General features: G+C 35.5%; 1 protein-coding gene across 1 annotated transcript in view; it reads right to left on the bottom strand.

Annotated features, from left to right (window-relative positions):
- Positions 1–23,722, bottom strand: part of ADAMTS20 (ADAM metallopeptidase with thrombospondin type 1 motif 20) — a 95,435-nt gene that overhangs the window by 48,961 nt on the left and 22,752 nt on the right. The window contains exons 5-15 of the mRNA XM_029963520.1: positions 16,883–16,966; positions 16,080–16,204; positions 15,128–15,168; positions 14,719–14,824; positions 13,490–13,636; positions 12,705–12,846; positions 11,352–11,456; positions 3,405–3,550; positions 1,853–2,034; positions 1,619–1,755; positions 351–468 (exon numbers count right to left, since the gene is read on the bottom strand). Coding sequence (XP_029819380.1) covers positions 351–468; positions 1,619–1,755; positions 1,853–2,034; positions 3,405–3,550; positions 11,352–11,456; positions 12,705–12,846; positions 13,490–13,636; positions 14,719–14,824; positions 15,128–15,168; positions 16,080–16,204; positions 16,883–16,966 — 1,333 coding nt within the window. The remainder of the gene's footprint in view (positions 1–350; positions 469–1,618; positions 1,756–1,852; positions 2,035–3,404; positions 3,551–11,351; positions 11,457–12,704; positions 12,847–13,489; positions 13,637–14,718; positions 14,825–15,127; positions 15,169–16,079; positions 16,205–16,882; positions 16,967–23,722) is intronic.

Here is a 23,722-nt window from a genome sequence, read left to right as displayed (position 1 = left end):
ATATGTCCTTCAGCTGCATAGTTTCAGACAAGAGAATGCAAAGTACAAAGCAGGAAGCATTCTTCCTTTTAAAATACTTTTATTCTCAGCATATCTTTTACTCATGTCTTTTCCTTTGACCTTAGGGCAGACTGACTTTTCTTGCCACTTGAATGGGTTACTAGGTCACAATGCTTGCCTCTGCATCCTTAAGAGGGAATGTGATTGAAAATCAGAAATATTTTTTGTTGATAGAAGTCCTAAAGAGCATACACTGATATCCTACTGCCTTAAATGTAAAGCATAATATCAAAGCCATACTGAAATGTGCATTAAGATTAAAAAAAAAACCAAAACCAAAACAAACATACCATAATGAGCACTGTTGAAAGTACCTGCAAGTGTCTTACATGAAGAATTATCACCACCACAGATTCCACATTTGTCTATCCTTGCCTTGGAATTCAAAACGTGATCACAGCCTGCTTGCTACAAAAAATAAAAATAATAAAAAAGCCCTGTGTCAGTCAGCCCAATGGAAAACAGTGAAAACAAACAATGTAAGCTTCCCACTACCCCAAAATATTCTTGTTCATTGTATAAATCTAATGTTCCTTGAAATTCATTAAAAGCCTTTTAAGTTTTTTGGTGCTGAGATGTAAGGGCAAAACACAGTGGTGCTGTTGTATTAAGAATGTACAATCCAAATAGAAGACTTAATATGTAAAGAACTGTATAAGAATACATAACAGTACATAAAGATTTTGCATTAAAAAATCAACATAGTGTATAAATTTTAAGTTATATTTATATTAAAAGTCTTGGAATCCTAAAAGCAGTATGTGTGTGTACATGGTCATCAATTCTTTTAAAGTCTGTCATTACTGCAAAATAAGCAAAGGAATATGTGTAGACTATGCTGGTTAAACTAACACAAGCACAACTTTTGTTTACGTATCTTTACTTAAACTTCCCTTTTTATTGAACTATGATAAAAAGAACAGTTCTCTGACATTTCCTCTTTCCTCTTGATTCAACACTATAAAAAAAGCTACATATTCTCCTCATCCTGAATTTACTATTCCACTGCAAACAGCAGAACAACCTGGGCTTGACAAAAAAGTCTTGAATTGTTATAACACAGCATCTTGCTTCTCCCAGTAAAATCTTGTGGCAGTGCCATAGTTGCTATTAAGCAAAGAATGCTGAATTGATCCCTTTCAGGAGTCAGTTCCTCCTGATTTTACAATGAAATAATAATTATGTAATCTATCTACCGTTGGATTTTCTACTTTTTTACTTCTCTGGTACCAGAAATACAATGGTAATAAACACACAGCATGTTCCTTTCTTCTCTTTATTTCAATTTTGGATCAGTTTCTCTCTCGTTACTTGGACAATATTAACTCTCTCACATATGAGGCTTAATGAGGCAAGACTCCGGGTCTTCAGATTCAATTATATGTTCTTCGCTTAATTGCCTCAATTTCTAGATCTCTAATTTGATAGGGAATAAAATCAGCTTAAGCAAACTCAGAACATCGTATTTTCATTAATGTTTATTTGGATTAATATCTAATATCTACTTTACCATCTGCTAAAATTGATTTTAATAATTAATAAGTTTAGATTTAAATACCCTGCATAAGCCTTGAACACAAAGGTCATTGGTTTCTGCTCCACAGGGAGTACCATCAGCAACTCTGTCCTTCAGCTGATAGTAGGAAGTTGTTCCAGAAACTCGGCAAAAAAGTTTACAGCGATCTTTCATAGAAACTGGAAAGAAAATCCAACAGGTTTCTTGTCTGTTTTAAAACTTTAATTAAAGTAACATTTTTATTTTGTTAGTTTAAAAAAATGCATAATTACTTACTACCACTGTATTTTGGAAGCCAGCGAACCGCAGATGTAAGACCATTGATGTTGAAGTGTCTGCCATCAAATTCAGAGCACTGTTGCTCCCGGAAATCTTTTTTGCCTTTTGGACATGAATCCGTATTACATGACCGAAATTTCATCCTGCGACCAACACAGTACTTTCCTCCATTTCTTGGCCTAACAAAAAAAGGTAAATGTAAAACACACTCATTTTCTAAAATTGCTGTTTCCATTAAAAGTGGCTCAAGCCACTGATATAAAAGGCAAAATCTCACACAGCATTCTGTCAGCTGTTACTGACTTACACACACACACTTAACTTCTATTGCACTGCGCATTCATTTATACCCAGGAGAAGAAAATGAAACAATACTTGTAAAATACTACTGCTGAGGTAGGTGGTAATCAAGCCACTGATGTTTATTAATGCCTATTACACTTTTACTTCTCTTAGAGTTATAACTATTTTGCCTGGGAAAAAGCATTATTTAATGCTTTTATTCATTGAGCTAAGATTATAGCCTTATTTTTACAGAAGTAGCATCTCCTCAGTAATTTGAAATTATTATTTTACAGAATGACAAAGAAAGAAGACAATTAGGAGTTGACACACTCTTTTCTATAGTCCTAATATTGGTTTCATTTTGGGGATCAAAAGAAATAAAAAGGGAAAATTGTGGAAAAAACCCATTTACTGTAAAGTCTAAAATACATTCCCTAACAGTCATAAACCCTGACACAAAATAATTCAGTATTAGTATGTTCTTGGGGAAAACAAGAATAAATCAGTGGCATATTGATACTATCAATTACTACAGATTGACAGAGGACATCTAATGGCAATCTAGCCCACTGCTTCTTGCTCATCAGAGAAAATAAAATAACCCGGGGCCATCTGGCAGAAGTTAATTTATCCCACTGATAATATCAAGTGGGCATGACTTCCTAGAAAAACCCTGAAACAACCCAGGGAGCAGCTGTGGTTCTGGTTCTGGACAAGTTAAGGGTAAAGTTCTCTTTGATTTTTATTACAGAGAACGAAACTCACATGGAATTATTCGTTCAATGGAAGTTTCTCATTACAAAGGTAAGCTGTAAATGACTCTGCTATAACCAGTGTTCCTTGTGGGGCATTACTGGTGGCGATGTTGTGGAAAAGCCTTAAAGCAAATCAAGTGTTTCACTAAACAGATTAGTAGGGAATACATATACTTCTTTTTTCAGCTCCTACTCGAAAGAAAGCATCTCAATGTTTAAAGAAACCTCAACAGTTAATCTTGAAAAAAAAGACCCTGCCAGTGTAAGTCTTCGGAAACATCTATAAGTATAAATTATATTGTTTAAAGACAAGGGTGATCTAAAAGTCCTCTGCATATCAGAGTCTGTAGGCCTATATCTCTTTACAAACACAGCTGAAACAAGCATGTTTTTACTGGTGCTTCAAACTAATTTGTGCAGCTCACAACACCTTCATTTTGATTTGAACCAATCCATTCTTTCTTAATATCTTCATTATGCACTAATGTAGAACACAATAAAAAACATACTCTGGTCGATTACACAGCCTGGTGGTGCTCTTGATTCCACCTCCACAAGTTCTTGAACATGAGCTGTAAGGTCCCCATGGCCCCCATTCTCCATCTACAGGACTCATCTCCATTTCTCTGCTCACACAAATTCCATGGCGGCAGTGCTGCACAGTTGACAAATAAAATAAAATTTTTAATTCCAAGCAAAAGTTTACTGTATATTTTAGCCACAGAAAGAAGAAAATTTAAGAGCTCACTACGCTTATCTGGATCCAGATATTTTCTAAAATGTTCAATTTCCTTTGAGATAACTTATCCAGTACTCATATTTTTAAAAATGCTTTCTAGATATCTTTGCTCACTATGAAAGCTACTGGATGCTGAATACATATTAAAGTCTTCTCACTTTGTCCAAATGCCTCTACAAGACTCTTACAGTCTTGGATTCCCAATATGTTTTCTTGCACAAACTTCAAAAATAGATTTACAACTGTCTTTTATGTTTGAGATTTTCCATTTTAATTTGGAATTCATGTTGATACAAAGAGTGAAAACTCATAACAAACCACCAAGCAAACCAAGGTGTTTTGAACATCTCAAAAACTAACTATCTAGTGGGATTGTTTGGGAAAAGCAGCCAAGCATTTAAGACCTTGGTTATGGTAAAGCAAAGTGATGCTACAGATTCATGTTTGAACTCAGACTTTCATGCCTATAACAAAAGGTGTGAAATATTTTATTTATATTTTAAAAAACCTTTTTTATTTACTACTAATTAAAACAAATTGTTATTACAATTAAAATGGAATTAATAGTTAGAGAAATAATAATTCTTAGAGCAAGATACTACTTTACAATGTCTATTCTGTTACTTCAGATTTTTTTCCTTGGTGAAGAACTACCTATTTCCAACTAGAAATTTACATAAAGGAGTAATTTTTATTTCATCTGCTGGGATTTACATTATTAAGAAGACAAAGATTGCAAAACTCTTTTTTTGTAGTCGTGCCACTTATGAGACCTCAACACACTGTAACTGTAAATGGTTATTATTTATAGACAGGTTTTTTTCCCAGAAGCATAAAGTGATCTATCTCTTGCTTCTAAATATTTACTGTCCAGTATCTGACTGGACAGTACATGACTAAAAAGTCTAAATGAGAATCTTATGATTGGTGCATGTGTGACTTTTTCCAAAGAACCCACAGGAATTACCAGCACTAATCCTACTGATGACTTATGGCAGTTGGAATTCTAATTCACTTGTATGCTTTAGAAAATCCCAAGTGGTATATTTGATCACAACATAGTGGAATAGTTTACATACTAATATAGAATATTTACAAGATACTATAATATCAGCACAATGTATCCTGCTGACTTCTCTTTGAATAATGTGTCAACTTTGTCCTTGACTCCAAACACCACCCAAGGCATCAAAGACTGCCTGTATCTGGAGACAAGACACTGGACAGGGTTGAATACATGGGGTCAGTGCTCATATATAATAGAGAGAATTCTTTATTTTAGATGCCTGTTTGCAGACTCAGGATTAGACTGATCATCAATTAGGTTCATAGTCAGGAGGGATTCTCCTACTCATATTGACAGGGAGTGGCTTATTCCATCTTTCCCTGCAGTATATACACGGATCAGTCACTGGAATCATCAAGAGAAGATTATGTCTACTCAACTGTTTCTTATTTCTGAAGCTTAGGCTTTGCCTCTCTACAGCACCAAACAGTCTTGTATTACCTTAAAATCTAGAAAGAATTTGGGTAACTAAAATCTCTGGCACATAAAACAATTTCAGAATCTCTGATACACAAAAGATAAAATAATTCAAGGATTACACCCCTTTTTTTACAACTACAGCATTTTACAAATTTATTTTTTATTTCCTAATTAGTATATGCTTTTATTATATTGATACTTATGTTCTTTGCTACTGATCATTTTGCTCTCAAAACAGGAATTTGTTCCAGAATCTGATTCTCTTTTCAGGGTTCTGCCTGAGTTCCTAATTCAACCTGATGACAAAACTGCCTGCTTGTATAACTCTTCATCACACCAACTCTTGCACATAGGTCATATCTTTTAAGTCCTGGATGCCTTCCTCTAAGAATATGACCATTCCAGGTGATTGTAATGCCCAAAGTAATCACAGAAAAAATCTAGATCTATCTTTTCATATAACCATTTAAATGATCCAGTCAATTGGCCAGATCATCACTTGCTTGATGTTAAGACTAATGCTTTAACTTAACACCAAGAAAACTACATATGTGCATTTGAAGTCTCACAGGAGTGCTTACTGTTAGTTTTTATTATTTTTTTCAAGATGCCCTTAGGGTACTGGTACCTTTACATACAAATCTTCTAGTATTTAACATCAAGTACCATAAAAGATAGTGCAGTCATAAGGTAAATGAGGAAATATTAAAATCTTGCCTTTCCAAGAATTGTCATTAGCATCTTAGGAAATAATTTTTTAGACTATAGGTTGAAGATTTTAAATACTCCTTCACAAAACAAATACTGCATTCTAATATGTGACAATGACCTAGCATTTAGGTTTTTCTTCCATTCACAGTAACTTGAAGGGAACTTTCAGGAAAAGAGAGAGCTGTAAAATGAAATTTTATACCCACAACAGCATTATTTTGATCCATAAAAATGCAAAGCATATGTTCACATCTGGGATTTTAATAGCTTATTCAACAAACTTGTCTCAGCTATTATTCCGCTGCATTCCTACTGAAGCAACATGATGAAGTCACGGTAGAAAACTCTGGCACCAGACATGTTCCAGATGTTCCTCTGTGCTTGATTGAATCATTGCTTCACTGAGAATACTAGGATATACAGAACTTCCATAAACTTAAATATAATTCCTAAACAATTTTTTCCTGCATTTTTTATGGCAAATATAACGTATGCATCATGTAAAGCGGGTATCACAATTCCAAACATACTGCAGTAAGTGACAATGCTGCTCTAGCCAAGATCAACAGTTGGTTTTCTGTCAAAAAGACAGAAATTCTGACTCAAAGCTGCATCTAATTATTATATCTTCAGAGATGAGAGGAGGGTTAATGATACAAATTTGGTTTGTATTTTTTAATAACCTGCTTATAATAAACAGTTTGAATCTTACCTATGGATTACCCTACGATTTGATAACTTGACTTTGAGTGCTTCCAACTTATCTCTCACTGAATTTGCCAAATTTCCAGGAAAGCAACTTTGAAAGAAATTATTAAAGCGTTACTTGCCAGACTATGCTTGATTTTGACTGAATCAAGGAGAGTGACAGATGCATGCAGAACAGGACTAGAGCTCCTCTGAAATCAAGCACTTCCTACACAGCCTTTTATGACTCACAGCAGGAAAAGAACTGATGCTCAATGTATGAGGACATCATTCCATGCACTGGAGCCCCACATAGCCTTGCAGAAAAAGAGATGAATAGGTTTTCTTGAGCTTATTTCCAGATACAAACATGCTTCCATGGATGATACTGGTAGCTGCTGGTGCTTCTAAAAGGAAATAAGATGACTGAACACCAAAGACAAGTATGCAGAGAAAGTGAAATGGACAAAGCATTGCAGAAGTGGCCATGAAGGTCTGTATTTTGCCTGCCAAATATCCAGTTCTTTTGTTCTGACTCTTTTTTTTGCCTTATAAAATACAATCCAAACAGCACCCTGAGAATGTCTGTGAATAGCACAAGAAGAGAAAGTTATAGTGGATTAAATGTAGGAAAGGAAAACAGGCATAGCTGGTAGCCATGAAACAGAAAAACCCTAAACAGTGCTGCAGCAGATCAGTTCACTATGATGCATTTGGCCTGTAGCTTAATTATGAGCATGAACTGTCTCAAAGAAGATTGCAATCACGCAGAGCTGGGAAAGGAGTATGAATCGTCGAAGTTACACAGATTCAGCAGAAAATCCCAAGAGCAGGGAGTGAAGATAAACACTCACTTGAATGCCAGACTCCTGTTGGTGCTGCCTGTGTCCATGTCTGTGCAGTGTTCCCATTCATTCCCTTGAATGAATGTACTGCTACAGGCCTCAGTCTTAACTGCAAGTGGATGTAACAAAACCTTTTGCTGTACACTAAACCTATGCCTCCTCTCCGTCCTATAATACACATAGTCCAGAAAGCACACTGCTCTAAGAACCAAGATGAGAGTAGGACCATAGAGCATAAAAAAGGAGCAAAAACAGAGCAGTTAATAAAACGAGTATACAAGACAGAAGAAATGGAGCTTGGAAAGATATCTAACTGAAGTTGTAACCACGGCATCTCAGGTCTCTCTCTCTCTGTAGCACGGATTCTCAGACGAGTCTAAATTTATAACTCAAACACATTATCAACAAACCCCACAAAATGTTATTTTTTTCAACATTTTCAATTTATTCTTACAAAAAATCTGCATACTTTATTTTTTCCCTTGAAACTTTTGCTTTTTCTGTAATTATATCTCATCAAAAAAGTATTTCTGTGAAATCCCAGTTTATAGAAAAAATTCTTGGTTTGAGCCCATACTTTACTCTGTTCTTACAGTTCAAAAGATCTGCTGCTGCTTTCCAGATGGTGAACATATCCCCCTATCACTCAACTCTGATAAAATCCATCTGAATTTTTTATACTTACTTTACACATATACACATAAAATGATTTATTCTTTCAGATTAAAACTCTTAATGCATTACATTCATGAGGTAGTCAAGCTATGCAATGATTTTTAATAGAAATCAATACATGAGCAGTAACCTACAACTGAAGAACAGCAAACACACTTCAGAATCAGGCTGGTACTTCTTTTACTGTTCCAAGCAATTCTTTGTTGCTCTGCATCCCTATTCTCAACTGTCCCTATAACCCTATCTTCTATGTTAAAGTGATGAAATCTTAATTCACTTGATACCTATTCTGGATATTTTTAGATGCTAGCTCAATATACACTATATATCTACAGTGAATAGAAGTGGTAAACATTTCTCTAAAACAGACAAAGGCACATGCTTTCCAATGAAACTGTTACTTGTATCATGTGAATTCCTTCTTGCTGTTAAACAGTTTTTTTCCAGACTTCTATGACATTTGCTTTTTTCAGTGTTTAAGTAGCAAACTACCATTATGTAGAATGGGACTGCTCCAGGACATGGAAAAGTTTAGGTCAGAATCACATAGCTTCCTCCTACCTCTCCATTCCAATGTCCAAGGAATCAATGGAATATGGGCATATTTCTATATTCCTCAGGAATCCAGGAAGGACCAGAGTGTAACCCTTTCAAGTGTCTCAAAATATAATTACAAAACCCCCACACTTTATTGGGTATTTTTGCTGTTATTTTCATAGCAAAAACAACTTGTTCTGAGAATGTCACTCCTAGAAAACAGATGGTTTCAACAACTATTTTTCTTTGGAGATTTTTTTTTTTTAGGCTCAGATGTGTATCACTAACTCCGACAGATGAGTTACCATTATTGGAATGAATATCATATAAATTACACTGCTAAAAACTGCATCAACTTCATTATACAGAAGCCATGATTCTGAGCCAGGTGTAAGCTGGAGATGGATGTGTAAGGAGAGTTTGTATATCAGTTGGCTTGTAATTTGGTTACATATAATAGTGTAGATATTTATTTTCCATAACACTTCTAGCTTCCTACTCCCTTTAATTAGATCCACCATGAAATGGGATTAAGTATTTTCTCTGAATGTCATCAACCACACTGTGAAAACTGGTACCCGGAAATTTAGAATTTTGTTTGGGTTTTTTAAAATATGAGCAAAGACATTCAAAATACCAAAACTGCTTAAGAGTCTCTGAAATTATCATATTTCTATCTTCTTGTAAATTTTGGGAAGGAAAACACAAGAACTGTTAGAGTAGTCCATAGAGCAAGATCCATTAATCAGACACACAACCTGTGACAGTTAGGCTTAGAAAGCTGATACTAAAATAACAAATTCCTTTAATGGACCTTTTCTGTATTCATCACTGCAATAATGTCACAAATGCCAAAGATAAATTGATTTAGGTTGCTGTTAAATATTAATGTCTTATACCCATTAACATCAACAGCAGCTTGTGGACTGAACTTGAAAAGAGCTGTCCCTTAGACAGAAACAGATGACAATTTGTCAGATTAATTAATTGCTGTTCTTTCTTACATCTTTCAGAGGTAATGACTGTAATTAGCTCTTCACTTCCTAGAGAAAAATGGTTTCACAGCACTAATTACATAAAACAGGTTTTTGTATTCTTATATAAAAGAAATCCTCTGATGCTGCCAAAGTAGAGTCAATTTAACTAAAGATTACACATCAAGTTTACATAAAAGATGAACTTCCTTTCTGATCAGTGACTGACTGAAAAACGGGTTAAACACTGTAACACCAACTGCATACATAGACTATAATCAAGCAAAGCATCCACTGCAACCTGCAAGTAACTTTTTATAATCTTGCAAGACAGAAAGAAACCATTTGAGACAGTTTATGCCTAAATTGTTATCCATTAAGACACTGGTTTCAAACTTCTCACCAATATTGTCTTGTTAAACACAGAGTCTGTAGAGATTAAAAGTTATTGGGGGAAATGTAGAAATAACGGAGTGAAATGTATCAGCTTATTATACATAGAAATTAAATTAGATTTTTTAATCCTTTGAACATATAAAACTATTTAAAAAAAAAATTTAACATTGTTCGCACAGCCCCTGAAGCTGCCAAAGCACACTACTGTTAAAAGCAGCTCAGCATAATAAAACATCCCTACTTAGATAATCACCGTCATACCTGAACATATAAAAAAATCTGAAAAATATTTCTTCTCACAATGCTCTGTTTGCCAGTGGTGAAGTGAGACATGAAAAAGCCAAAGACTAGACCAATAAAGCACTCAAGTACCTAATTTCTGTTCACTTCCCAAACTACATACAAATCCAAAACTAAAAGCTCAAGTCTCCACTGGTAACTGGATTCAACTAGCCTCCCCCACTATTTCTGTTTCTATCAAGGTTCTGAAAGTGCCTTGTCTACTAATTAGATATTCGTGACCCTTATGGACAGGTCAAGAAAGGTTATATCATCCAAGGATACAGATCAAGATCTGCATTTGAAAACAAACTGCCAAATGAGGAAGCACTCTCATCATCCAAACACTCTTTACCAAATAAAACAATGAGCAGGTTATAGGAAACACAGCTTCCACTTCTTTTTTTTTATCTATCAAAGCATTCAATCCATACTTCAGACAGCCAGGATATCCTACACATTAGGGTATAAGTGAGAAGACAGTTCTGGTTTTTAGCACTGAACAGATCCAAGTATCCTGAATTATGTTACAATAGGCAAGACAGAAAATGAACACAAGTTATGTGTGGTTAAGGCACTTCCTGCACTAGTTGAAGAGGTACTGACACATACTTCCATATTTTGTCTGAAACAGATACAATGTGCAAATAACTACTGAAACCAGGTGCTAATCCAGAGACTCCCTCTTTCCAAAAAGTTGCACACCTGTATCTAAGTGACTCATACTTAATTTGTTTTGGTTCAGTGAAACAGCCTCAATGAGAGAAACTGGGGGAAAAACAGTTTTGGGATGTCATATTTCAGATAATTCTACTTTGGAGCACTACTGATCAGGAAAAAAAATGTTATTATGCATGACCTGAACTTTTCAAACAGAAGGAAAGATGGCCATTTCCCCGAGTTCTCTCACCTATTTTTAACCAATGTGGCATCTGCAAACTTTAATAATTACTCTGAACAGACAATTATATTTTTTATAACATAACATTACAGAATTGCAGGTGAAGCCAGGTAGACACTCTTCACACCATCAGTGTACTACAGGCACAGTATTGCCACACAGCAAGCACTGATCTTTCTTATCTACATCAAAAATTGCAAGCACTGAGAAACAAATCAAGGCTTACCATTCCCACACCACAAACCGTTCCATCGGCCAAAGGCATGTGCTGAGTACGACAACCTTTGTGAACACCTTCTGTGCTTGTGCACCATAAGCGTTTGCATTGTTTCTGAAAAGAAAAACAGATTACTTTTTTGTACCTTTAACACCATTTTAGACAGTAGTTGTGATATTTGTATTTTCTCATACTGTGTGGGCTTAGTGTTTGCTATTAGTACTACCATTTTCCACAGATAAAACGCCACAAAACTAAAACAGACCTTGATTAAGGCCAAACAGCAAAGTGGAATATTTGAAAGTGATCCCATGAGAGTAATAGATAACTTCATTTTCTATTTCAGTTGGAAAATTAATTTAAAAATATGCAAGAGTTTATGGTTAATACTATGCAGCACAGTTTCCACATAATTCCCCACAAAAAGGTTCTGAGTTCAACAAGAATTAAATATACTGCCTATAAAATTAAGCAGAAAGCCTCCTTTTCAAATCATTAAAAGACTCTTAACAGACAAATAACCCTTATGGATTATAGGATTTAAAAAGCAGTCTTCAGAAACACCTTCTTCAGTCTTTGAAGTACCCTTTCCTTTCCTTTTCTATAATATTCCCATAAAGTGTGACTCCTCCAAAAACAATTTGCCTCACCTCCACTTAATTCAGTCTGAATCTGATCTTAAATTCTCTCCTTCGAACAGCTCCAACAAGCCATACAATATTGGTAGAGGTATTTTACAACTTAGCACAAAATCTAACACTGACATCCTGACAGTAACGCATAAAATCATAATGTTTTATTTATATTTATATTGAAATGGCCATATTAAGTTTTCACAATACAACTTAAGTTTCAATATTAACCTAGTCAAGTTTTCTTTCTATATCTCAGTTTTGTGTACAAAATGTACACTCTATCAGGCTCAAAAATATTTTTTCACTCTCTGAGAAAGCGGGGAGTCATTTTGGACCATTTAGAACAAATGTTTGAGATAATATATTAGCTTTTAAGTTATAAATTTTTAAAAGAAGCAGAGAAGCAAGACCTGTTAATGTAAGATATGACCAATAATATGAAAACATTTGCAGAAAGTGTTGCAGGAAACCTTAATTTATGCAGTTTTAGATCTTTTAAAGGAATTATCACAATCACAGATGTGGAAATCAAAATGAATGCATCCTACTTTTTATTTCTATATATTTCTTGCATATGAAATTGCAGTGCTGTGCACTGAATGCTTCCCCATTCAGAAGAATATAACCTGAAGTTTTACTTATTTCAGGATAAAATTATTCCCAAACCACTAATTTTCAGTAACTTTCTAGTATAGATTGAGCACAACTTTGTCTGGTTTTCACTCACCAGATATGGGCACACTTGTGACCCAATACCAAACGTAAGTTCACACTGCTTGTTGACATCATACATTGACCCAGGCAGCTGAGAGGAAAGATCATATATTCTTTCACTAGGTTTGTCTAGGAGGCATTCACCATAGCCAGTACTGTTGTAAAACAGGAATAAAACGTGAATAAATCACTCTTAATTCATTGGAAACCTTCTCACTACTCATCCAACACTTACACATGTATATCTCAGTGGAGTTATGGGTTTGCATGCCTACTTGCCTATCTAATGACTTTGATTAAAATTCATGAATAATTAAACCAGGTTACTTGGTTTTCCTTTTTTGCACTTTGCATTTAGATCCACCAAACAAAATGAAGTTGGTTTTTTTTCTGGCTGACATTGCTCATTAGAAAAAAAAAAGGAAAGAAAAAGAAGATGGTACTGCCTAAATTATACTTATCATTTATTTTTACATAAAAACTTCAGAAAATAAACCGTTCCTATTCTAACCTATTAAAATCATACTGAAGATTTTTTCAATAAACTATGCCACTACATTTAAAAAAATAAAAAATCCTTTAGCTTTGTATGTTCAGTGCAACTTTAACAAAGTCATGAATCATGTATTTTTCTGGAGGACTAAGGCCCTACAAGTTAAACCCTCAGGTTAAACAAAAGAGCAGTGTAAAAACTGTATTTAAGCAATACCTTTAAAATGTTTCTCAGAAATACAAGAAATTGAAAAAAAAAAAAAAGAAAAATAACACTCTAAACCACAGCATTATATTGACACTCACTCGAGAAATTCAGTGATATATTTTTGACTGCATTTTGACCAGGTCCATGGACTTGTGTGATAATTTAAAGTTGGAGCCATTACGTGATACTGATGTTTAATTCCAGCTTCTTTACATTTAAAACTGTCATCATGAGGTACATTAAATCTAAAAAGCAAAACAGACAAACTCCAAAACAAGTTCAGCAATAATTAACTGAAACTCTCTTTGCTATAACAGCAAATGTGTTTTCAATTCAAACGAGCTTGAAAATGCCTTAAAATTTAATGGAACTCAATATATCTACCTGATATTATGGCAATAGGTATCTTTAAAATGCCTTATATAATTCTCTCCTTATCCAAATAACTTCTTGGGTACAGGAAGAATTTTACAATTACGTAATTTTTTAGCTCACCAGAAAAATTCCAGTGTTTTAGGATTATGCCACTGTATATTCTCCTCAACTGTATATACAGGTCATGGCTAGACTGTCCACAAAATGTTACTCCAATATTCCCATCGTAACTCTTACTATTCAGTAACAAAAACTACAGAGCACATTAATATTCATGCAACTACCACATCATCTTATTTTACATCTCAGCTTCAATACCATGACAAATAACACGTGTGTAAAGGAACTTGCAGGAACATGAAAATCAACAAGCTAGCTACTGAGCTCTGTAACTTCATTGTTACCTACACAGTAGCATGCCTCATGGAGCTAGAGTATAGCACCTTTCTGCCATCACTGATGAGGTATGCTTCATAAAATAAAATGCTGTCATCTCCTCTTATTTTTCTGTGTAAAGTATTTCTCTTTGTCTTACTCTACTGTATTCTGAAAGGATCAAACACAAGGAAGAATATTTCTGTGTTATATTAACAATTGTCTTTTCTTAAAGGTAAATTCCTAGCAGGGCTAGAATGCAGTTGAACTTAGCAGGACTATGTTGTACGCCTAGGACATGTCCCAGTGTCTTAACCAGTTCATACGACAAAAGGACAGAATCTAGTTGTTTGGCCAGTCTTTCCTATAATTCAGGATACCAACCAGGTTATAAAATTCACAACTTCTTTACCTCTAGGTGACGGGCAGAGCTGGCTCACTGGAAGAGGCAAAAATAATGACTCTTCTAAAAGGACATGTCAGACTGCGCTCTCTTAGAAACGTAGAGCCCATCACTGGAAATTGGTTGTATTAAAAGGAAATAAAAAAAATTACCTGCTGGGAAATAGGTACTTACACATGTCCAAGCTCATGTGCTATAGTGAAAGCAGCACTCAATCCATTTTCTTCACTTACAGAACAGCTGCGTAGTGGATCACACATTGTACCTAGCTCTGCTAAACCTGCAAAATTGAATCCTTAAATAAATGCTTAACAGAACGAATTTTCATGTAGTGCTATGTAGTGCAACAAATACTATGGTTGAAAGTCATTCCTCAAGTATGCAGCAAATTTATACAACCCCCTGGCACCAAACTACATGCCAGGAGACAACAGCAGTAAGAAACGAGAAACAATTATTTTTGTCTGTGTGACTTGAATTTTGGTTCTATTTTCTGATTTATTCCTAATTGATTTTTCTCTGTACAGTGAAATTCTCATGTATTTTGTAATATAACCATACTGATTAAAAAAGAATAACTCACCAAGAGTATCACACTTCTCTCTAGCTCTGCAGATATCTTCCCTTGAAGAAAAATATTTATTTAAAATTATTACAGTATGTAAAAGAATATTTTTAAAGTAATTCACTGTCGCTATACTAAAGTAATTGCAAATCTGATTCTCAATTTTTAATCTCACAGTCCATTCAAACAATTTGTATTCTAATGAAAGAAATAATTTAAATTCACCAGACTAAGCTCACAGTACTGTTTTCTATCTAGTGTGAAAAGAATAAAACTTAAAATACTATACTATTTCTCTACAATGCAGACAGTAGACAATTATGATATGCTGCTGAAAAACATGCAGATTGCAATATACTTGAAACCACCTTATGTTGTGGACCGTCTGCCAAATTAACAATGTAAAATTCAGGACTAACATCAAACAGTGTGATGTGCTGGAGTGTGACCAACTTGCACACTGGGGGGAAATATTAGTGAAAAAGAAGAGCAAAAGAGAGATTCTATTTCAATGAATGAACATCAGAACCTTCACTAAGGTTATTGGTGCACAGGAAGAATACATATTAATATTTAAATATTTTCCATTTTAAGCTTTTGATTGTTCTGATTACGCCTGGGCTATCAGGAGCTGACCATCATTGCATCCTTCACTGATTCCATTAAGTACAACACTGCCTCTATCACATAAATGTACAATAGCTAAAGACTTCATTTCCTTGTCACAATTTCAGGTCTAAGTAATTTCTATCATCTTTAACGAAAGGATCATCAGATGCTTATCTATCAACACAGTCAGAATAATTGCTCATGTATTGATAATCAGTGGTTTGGGAAGCAGAAGATAGTCTTCATTCACTTCAGCTATCTATGAACAATGTCAGGGGAATGGTTAAAAGCTGATGTAAAAAAAAACCTGAAGCATTTGTCTTACCTAGTTGAGTAGTTGTGGCTATTTTAGATACTGTACCTAGTGATGAGAACAGCAGTATCATGATGAGAAGGGTGAGTGTCATCCAAAGTGTTTTGTGATTGCTGCCATAAGCAAAAATTACGAAGTGTAGTAGCTGCATTAAAAGTGATAGCTGGTCCTTCCTAAGCAAGAAATGGTCAAAAATATCAAATAACTGGTTTAATATTCATGCACTTGCACTTACTGTGTTGTCATTTGTGCTGCTAATCTGTAAAATAATGACTGTGCATGGAAAGTCATGTAAGAGTTCCCTTAGGATCAGATCTGAATTAAGCCACAAGTTATCAGTCATGAGAACCCATTATTTTAAATAATGCAATGTGAGCATTTATCATGTGCTAAATATTTTTTTAAAAGTGACATTTATGATAAATAAATATAAACCCCATATATTAGATAAGCATATACTTCTTACAGTCTTAAAATATTACAACTCCTAGGGCTGAAAACACTCCATCAAAGCACTCTATAGAAGATGTCATTTCCCTGTCAGACTTTCACGTGTATAACCACACTTTAGGTTGTTATGCCATAAGCTTTCATATACTACCTGATTTATGTCAATATAGGTCAACTAAAGGTGCTAATAGAGAGACAGGGAAATAGAGGTATTAAATACACACCCTAAAGTTAACCTCACATTTGATATTTAGTCTCCTATTCTAAAAAAAAAATTTATAGTTAAAGAAAATATTTTGTATTTAAAACTAAAACAATTTAAACTTTGTAATTACAATGAAAATTCATGCATTTTGTTTCTTATATTAGAAAGAAATCTTTTAAATATTTATTTTCCTTACCTGTTCATTGTGAATTACGATTAATTTTACAATAACTATATTTATAAGATTTCCAATACTTGAATCTTTATAGATTGCTGCAACCTAAAGAGAAAAAAAAGTCAGAAGATTAGAATATTTAATTCATCTGGTAAACCACATGTCTTTTAATCAAGAAAAAAAATAAAGAAAAACAAGTCACTACACAAGAGATATATCATGCATCCTTCTGTACCTTTTACCCAAGTATACGGTGACAAATCAAAAGTGTTGCCCAGGTTTTAATACCCAAATAACGACAATTTTATATCCACTTCCAAATACTTAGACACCATGTTGAAATGTTAATGTAAAAAGTACATTTATTATACGCTGTAAAACCTGTAGTTTATTGATAAAATATCAAAGGAAGAAAAAAGTAATATTTCTGCAACTATTAGGCATAAGCTGGTTTATGTGGATGATTTGTGCAATCAACACCTAACATAAAAGAGAGTTTTAGAAAGCAAATTTGAACAAGTAAATTTCTGTCCTTGCTTTTAGTGGAAGCTGGACTGAGTTGTAAATCTGTATTGCAAATATGCAAGACACATACACGAGTTTCTTTTCTCATCCATAAATTTTGTATTTACATACCCAATAAGCATTTTTATACATAAGTCTTGCAGACAGATAGTAAAAATCATGAGTCCATTCCATACACCAAAGTAAACCACTTTGAAAGTTATTCTTCATAAAATCAGTAAAAAAGTTTATACCTTCTCAATAACAGCTTCAGATATCTCATCCATATGGATTCTACAATTTGGCTTAAAGCAGTTGTCGAATGACAGCGTTATGTAAACAAGAGTTGCCACTGTACACAGAAGTACTGACTTTCCTCCCTTTGAGCTTGTGCTAAGGCTGCCAGGCTACAAAAGTGATCAAGGAACTGATCCAGCTGCAAAATTATTTTTTTTTTTTAAATCCTGTTATACTGATCAGCATGATCTCATTCCTGGTGCAATTCCTCCAACACAGGTGCTCACAGAGGGAGAGATGAAGAAGAACAGACCTCTCAAAAGTCACCTATACTCGAACTGGCTCAAGTTGCTTGTGAGACTACAGCCTTGTAGTATATGAATTCTATTTACCTGAGATCAAGTAATCCTGCTAAAACTTGGAACTGACAGAGCACTGGCTCATGCCCCATCTTTCTCTAAACTGGAGAGAGTACAATGCACAGCATTGTCCTTCATTCATTTGTTGATATACAAGCTGGAAACAGACGATTCAATGAGGGTGGGGAAGGAGCCAGAGTTTCAGAATCCATGTGGAGAACACATTTCAGAGTAGTACAGCTATTGTTTGCTTCTTCCCATACAGACTCCTTTCTTGGTTACTAACCAGCAAGCATCCAATTATTCTGAGGTGGGAATAAGGAACATGTCTCAAATACTCACTGAAGAGTTGAATCCATTGGGCACGGACAAATTCAGAATCCCTTATCAAAGAAAAGGTGTCTGAAATGCTCAAGTACTATTTAAGCAGAACTTGATTAGAAAAAACTACCATTTTTCTACTACCAAAATGACTTTACCACAACCAAGCTCCTAATGTGTTCTTCTACCTTGAGATCCACTTTGATAAACTTAGAAAGGATATTTATCTTTCCCAAAAACCATGTTCCTATATGAACTGTTGTCTTAGAAATAACATATGACAATTATCAAATTCATCTCAGCTTATGTAAATAACAGTAAGCAAGTTGTCTAAATTTCTTCAATAGTCAATGAGAAGGAAAAGAGATGAACTGTTCTGTAGATATGACTATCTAAAGATATGTATTTAGACATACGTATTTTCATACAAGACCGTAAAATAAGCTATTTCATTTCTTCATCCCTTTACTATGGAAAAAGATAAGATTTTCAGATGTATGAGGCTGAGGGAGATTAATTCCAGCCCAAATCTTTCAAGTTTTATTTATATTTAGCAAAGAAACAGAAGATAGGTTCATATGGCATTCCAAAATCATGTCAGAGAGGAATCTGAAATGAGATCTGTGAGGATCTTTGGCTTGTAACATGAAGATGCTTGTTCTAAGGATTGACTCTCATACTATTTAAACTGATATAAGAGCTACTTACAACTGAGAATTTGTTACAACAGAAACCTATACAAGAAGATTACATGTGTACAGCATTAACAGAGACAGCGTTCACTAGACCTGGTTGTTGCATTTGGCCTTGTAGATCTTCATGAGGTTAACATGGGCCCAATCCTCAAGCCTGTCAAGGTCACACTGGGTGGTACCCCTTCCCTCAAACAGCTCAATTGAATCACTGATCTTAGTGTCATCTAGAAACGTGCTGTGGGTGCACACAATTCCCCTGTCTGTGTCATTAACAAAGATATTAAAAGTATTGATGCCAATATGGACCCTTGAGGGGCACCACTCACTACTGGTTTCCATTTGGACACTGAGTCATTGACAGTAACTCTTAGGACATGGTCATCCAGTCAATTTCTTATCCATCTAACAGTCCACACATCAAACCCATAACTTTCCAATTTACTGGTCAGAATGATGTGGGGACTGTATCAAAGGCCTTACAGACATCCAAGTGGATGACATCTGTAGTTCCTCCCTTGCTCACTGATGCAATCACTCCATCAGAGAATGCCATTAGATTAGTCAGTATGTAAGAAAAGAATATCTCATTGCACATCTGAAGAGAATCTGTTGCAGGACTTTCAACACCATATCTACACACGCCATCTGAATTATCTACTGGTTATCTCTGGAGATGAGATGAGGACTGAAATAATGTCATGTAGGTGCCAGAGGCTCTCACCAAATTCTGAAGCATACTTTCTCGCATATTGGAGACAAGTTCAAGCTAAATGTAAAAGTAACACTGCTTTCATTAATCCTACATTTGAGTCAAAGTATGGATCCTTTGCCTCATGGGCACTTTCATGACCTCAAAACATTTAGCCATTACCACTACTTTTGAAAGATTGAAGAGCAAGGCTCTGCTGATAACAAGTTGCCCTCAAGAGCAAAGGTATATTCTCAGGCTGGTTGAACATGTGTGAAGAGAAAAATCTCGACAGTTGATAACCACAAACCAAATTTGAAGATTCACCTAGGGAGCTGTGCAGACTAAAGTAATCAACTGAGACTTGAAATGATAGACCAATGCAGGGAACTATCAAAGATCTGGAATATGAGATTCTTAATTTTGGTGAAAAAATTAAGGGATAAGTACTCCCTGCTCCTGTATTCTAAAGATACCTCTCTCCATCATCTCTTGTTGGAAGTATTCATGAAAAAGGATGATGAAATGCGATAGGAATTTAATAGAATACACCATTTCTTTACAATTTCCAGAACTACTTGATTTACACTGATTTAAATAACAGGCTTCACAGAAGTAGGAGGTAATAGCCAAGACAAAGTGAAATTAGTTTCAAAAGATTTTTCAGACTCTTAAAACCAGCATCCACACCACAGAAGAGTTCTGATTGCACAGCAAGAAAGGGAAAAAAAATATATAAATGAAACTAGTTACCCTTTGGTGGAAGGATCACAGCTTTTACTTTCATGGAATTCTCAAACATTAAGTCAGACCTTGTCATCACCACAGCTGTGGCTGCCAGTTGACTGGAAGCTGGCCACAAAGTTTAGTTTCTCTTGATATCCCTGTTGTAACTGTCCATTAAAGTGTGACTGTGAATAATGGAAAAATACCCTATTTAGAAAAGGGACTAATAAACAAGCAAGTATGCCTAGAGGCTGGAAGATAAGTAAATGATATATCCAAATTCAATTGGACTTCTTCAGCTCTTTTTTTCCTTTATTTTTTCCCTAAATATTGTATCACGAGGCCTCTTTTTTTTTTTTTCCTCTTGTCTGTTACACACAACCATGATACCAGGAGAATACAAACTTTCATATTCCTTGAAAGAAACAGGTATCGCTTCACAGGTTGCATGTCTTTTGGAGGCTCCAATAATCTCTTATTTATCACTGTAGTGATGAAAGGATGTAAGATATCCAGGATCCAGGAGATTTCTCCACGATCTGGGAGATTTCTCCTTCACTTCCTCTACTGTCATACCCTCATTCTGTCATATATTTCATAAGACCCCAAAATTGTCTGAATTTATGAGATATGAACAGTCATTGCTTCACTGAATGTTATTTCTGCTGTGTTATTTCTGCTGGTGTTGCTCTTACTCAGTTCTGTGCATATTTCTGAACTAAACTGGCCTCCACCAGTGGAACCTAATGCCAGAAGAGACTTCTCATGCAAATTTACACAAGTATACCTATATGTCTCAGGGTTACCATTTTTTCCACTATGAGTTTTAGATCATCTCCTGTCCCCTCATCCAAGTCATCCTCAATATACTATCCCTTGAGTTAACCAGGTAGACGTTCCACATGACACCTAGTAGAATGCTTTAGTGAAGGCAGAAAGAAAGAACACATTCCTTTTAAAAGCTGAGTCACCCTGTGTGCTGGTCTTGGCTGGGGTAGAACTAATTTTCTTCACAGTGACTGATATGGGGCTGTGTTTTGGATTTGTGCTGAACACAGGGTTGCTAACAGACAGATGTTTTTGTTATTGCTGAGCAGGGCTTACACAGAGCCAAGGTCTTTTCCATTTTTCACACTGCCAAGCTGGCAAGGAATTTGGAGGTGCTGGGACAGGTGATCCAAACTGAGCAAAGTAATATTCCATACCATTTGACATGATGCTCAGTATATAAAGCTGGGGGAAAGAAGGAGAAAGAAGAGGTTTGGATTGATGGTGTTTGTCTTCCCAAGTCACTGTTAAGTCTGATGGGGCCCTGCTCTCCTGGGGATGGCTGAAGACCTACCTGCCCATGGGAAGCAGTGAATTAATTCCTTGTCTTGCTTTGCTTGTATGTGTGGCTTTTGCTTTCCCTATTAAACCGCCTTTATCTCAACCCATGAGTTTTCTGGCTTTTACCCTTCCAGTTCTCTCCCTGATCCTGGTGGGGGCATGAGCGAGCAGCTGTGTGGGGATTGGTTGCTGGCTGGGCTGAAGCCACAGCTTATCAGGAATGCCTATGCTCTTTCTTGTGACTGAGATGGGTGTAAAGATATCCCTTTAATATTGCAGTAACTCGGCAAACAATGACTTAGTCATGATCATTACCATCTACAACTGTTTGATGAAAATATGCACCACGGCTATAATCAGATCATATCAAATGCCATCATGCACAGCTCAGATATCAATGTATCCTTCCTTTCAGTATCTGAAACAGACTACCTCAAAAGAGCATTTCACAAGATACAACCATAGTCAAGCATCTCTAGCCACTAGAAGCTACTCAGAGAAAGACATGAGTGCTGCTTGGTTCATTATTCATGAGATGGGTCCCAAATAGCTCAGAGCAAGACCTTTGTCATAATTCAAAAGTACCAAGGCTTCGCCTTAGGAACAGCCCTTGAACCCTGTACTACTTAGGAGAAAGTCATAGAGACAAGTACTTGTCTAATCATCAAATATCTAATCAACAACAACAACCACCAGTACCTAGGTTAAAACCACAGTAAATAGTACTAACAGCAGTGAAGCGTAAAGATGGGCAAGTATGTGCCTCCCTACATACTGCAAGATTTCATAGAAACACTTAGGTAGGAGAAGATCCTTAAGATCATTGAGTTCAATCATTAACCTAATACTGCCAAATCCACCAGAAAACCCTGTCCCTAAGCTACTACCAGGTATGGTGACTCCACTGCTTTCCTGGGCAGCCTGTTCCAATGGTAGTAAAGCCAAAAAAATTTCCATCGAGAAATTTTTCCTAAGCCTTCCCTGGTGCAGTCTGAGAGCATTTTCTCTGGTCCTGTTGCTTGTTACTTGGGAGAAAGTATTGACCCCCAGCTCAATATAACCTCCTTTTAGGTAGTTATAGAAAGTGATAAGGTCTCTCTGAGTCTTCTTTTTTACAGGGGAAAAAAAGCACCCCACCTCCCTCAGCTGCTTCTCATAAGACTTGTGCTCCAGCTCCTTCACCAGCCTCGTTGTCCTTCCCTGGACACACTCCAGCACTTTAATGTCTGAACACAATGCTTGAGGTGCAGCCTCACCAGTGCCAAGTACAAGGGGACAATCACTTCCCTCGTCCTGCTGGCAACATTATTTCTAATACCAGACAGGATGCCATTGGCCTTCTTAGCTACCTGGGCACACTATCACCTCTGTACTATCTGATGGACCGCAAGATGTAGCCATGTATCATTATGACATTTAATATACAGGCACCCTGGAGCTGGAATACAAGGACAGCCACAATTTAAAAAATAGTAGGCATTTTTTATATTCACATAGATACCCATATGCCAAAGAAGTCTAGCTCAGAGAATTCTATATGAAAAACACTTTGAAAATAATTGCTTTCAGTTATGTACAGTCATTAGTGCATAAACAAATACCCACTTTCATTTTAACCATATCAAATACACAAGATCATGTGGTTTTATATACACAGAAGAAACATAAGGTATAGAGCCTAAGCCAAGAAATAAATGTCTTGTGTTGGCTTTCTAGATTTTACTATATGAGAGATGAAAAGCACAGAACATTCCTGTAGCATTAGTACTAATACACTAATCTGAGCAAAAAAGGGGCAATATAGAACCTTAGTAGTCCAAGTAGCAGATGCAAGGAACAATATACTCATCTCTAAATTTTGAATGCAACAATATTAATTGTCTTTCAGATGTTAGTCATATAAATTAAATTATTAACCTACAAATTATTCAGTTCTAATTACTATTTTTAAATTATGACTATATGGCAGAATCAGTAATGCCAAATAGTCTTAAATGATAGT

Source organism: Manacus vitellinus, unplaced genomic scaffold (assembly GCF_001715985.3).
Source record: "Manacus vitellinus isolate BGI_N305 unplaced genomic scaffold, ASM171598v3 scaffold_5_pilon, whole genome shotgun sequence".
In the NCBI taxonomy this organism is placed as follows: Eukaryota; Metazoa; Chordata; class Aves; order Passeriformes; family Pipridae; genus Manacus; species Manacus vitellinus.
Note: the sequence above shows the minus strand (reverse complement) of the source record. Positions and strands in the feature narration are given on the sequence as shown.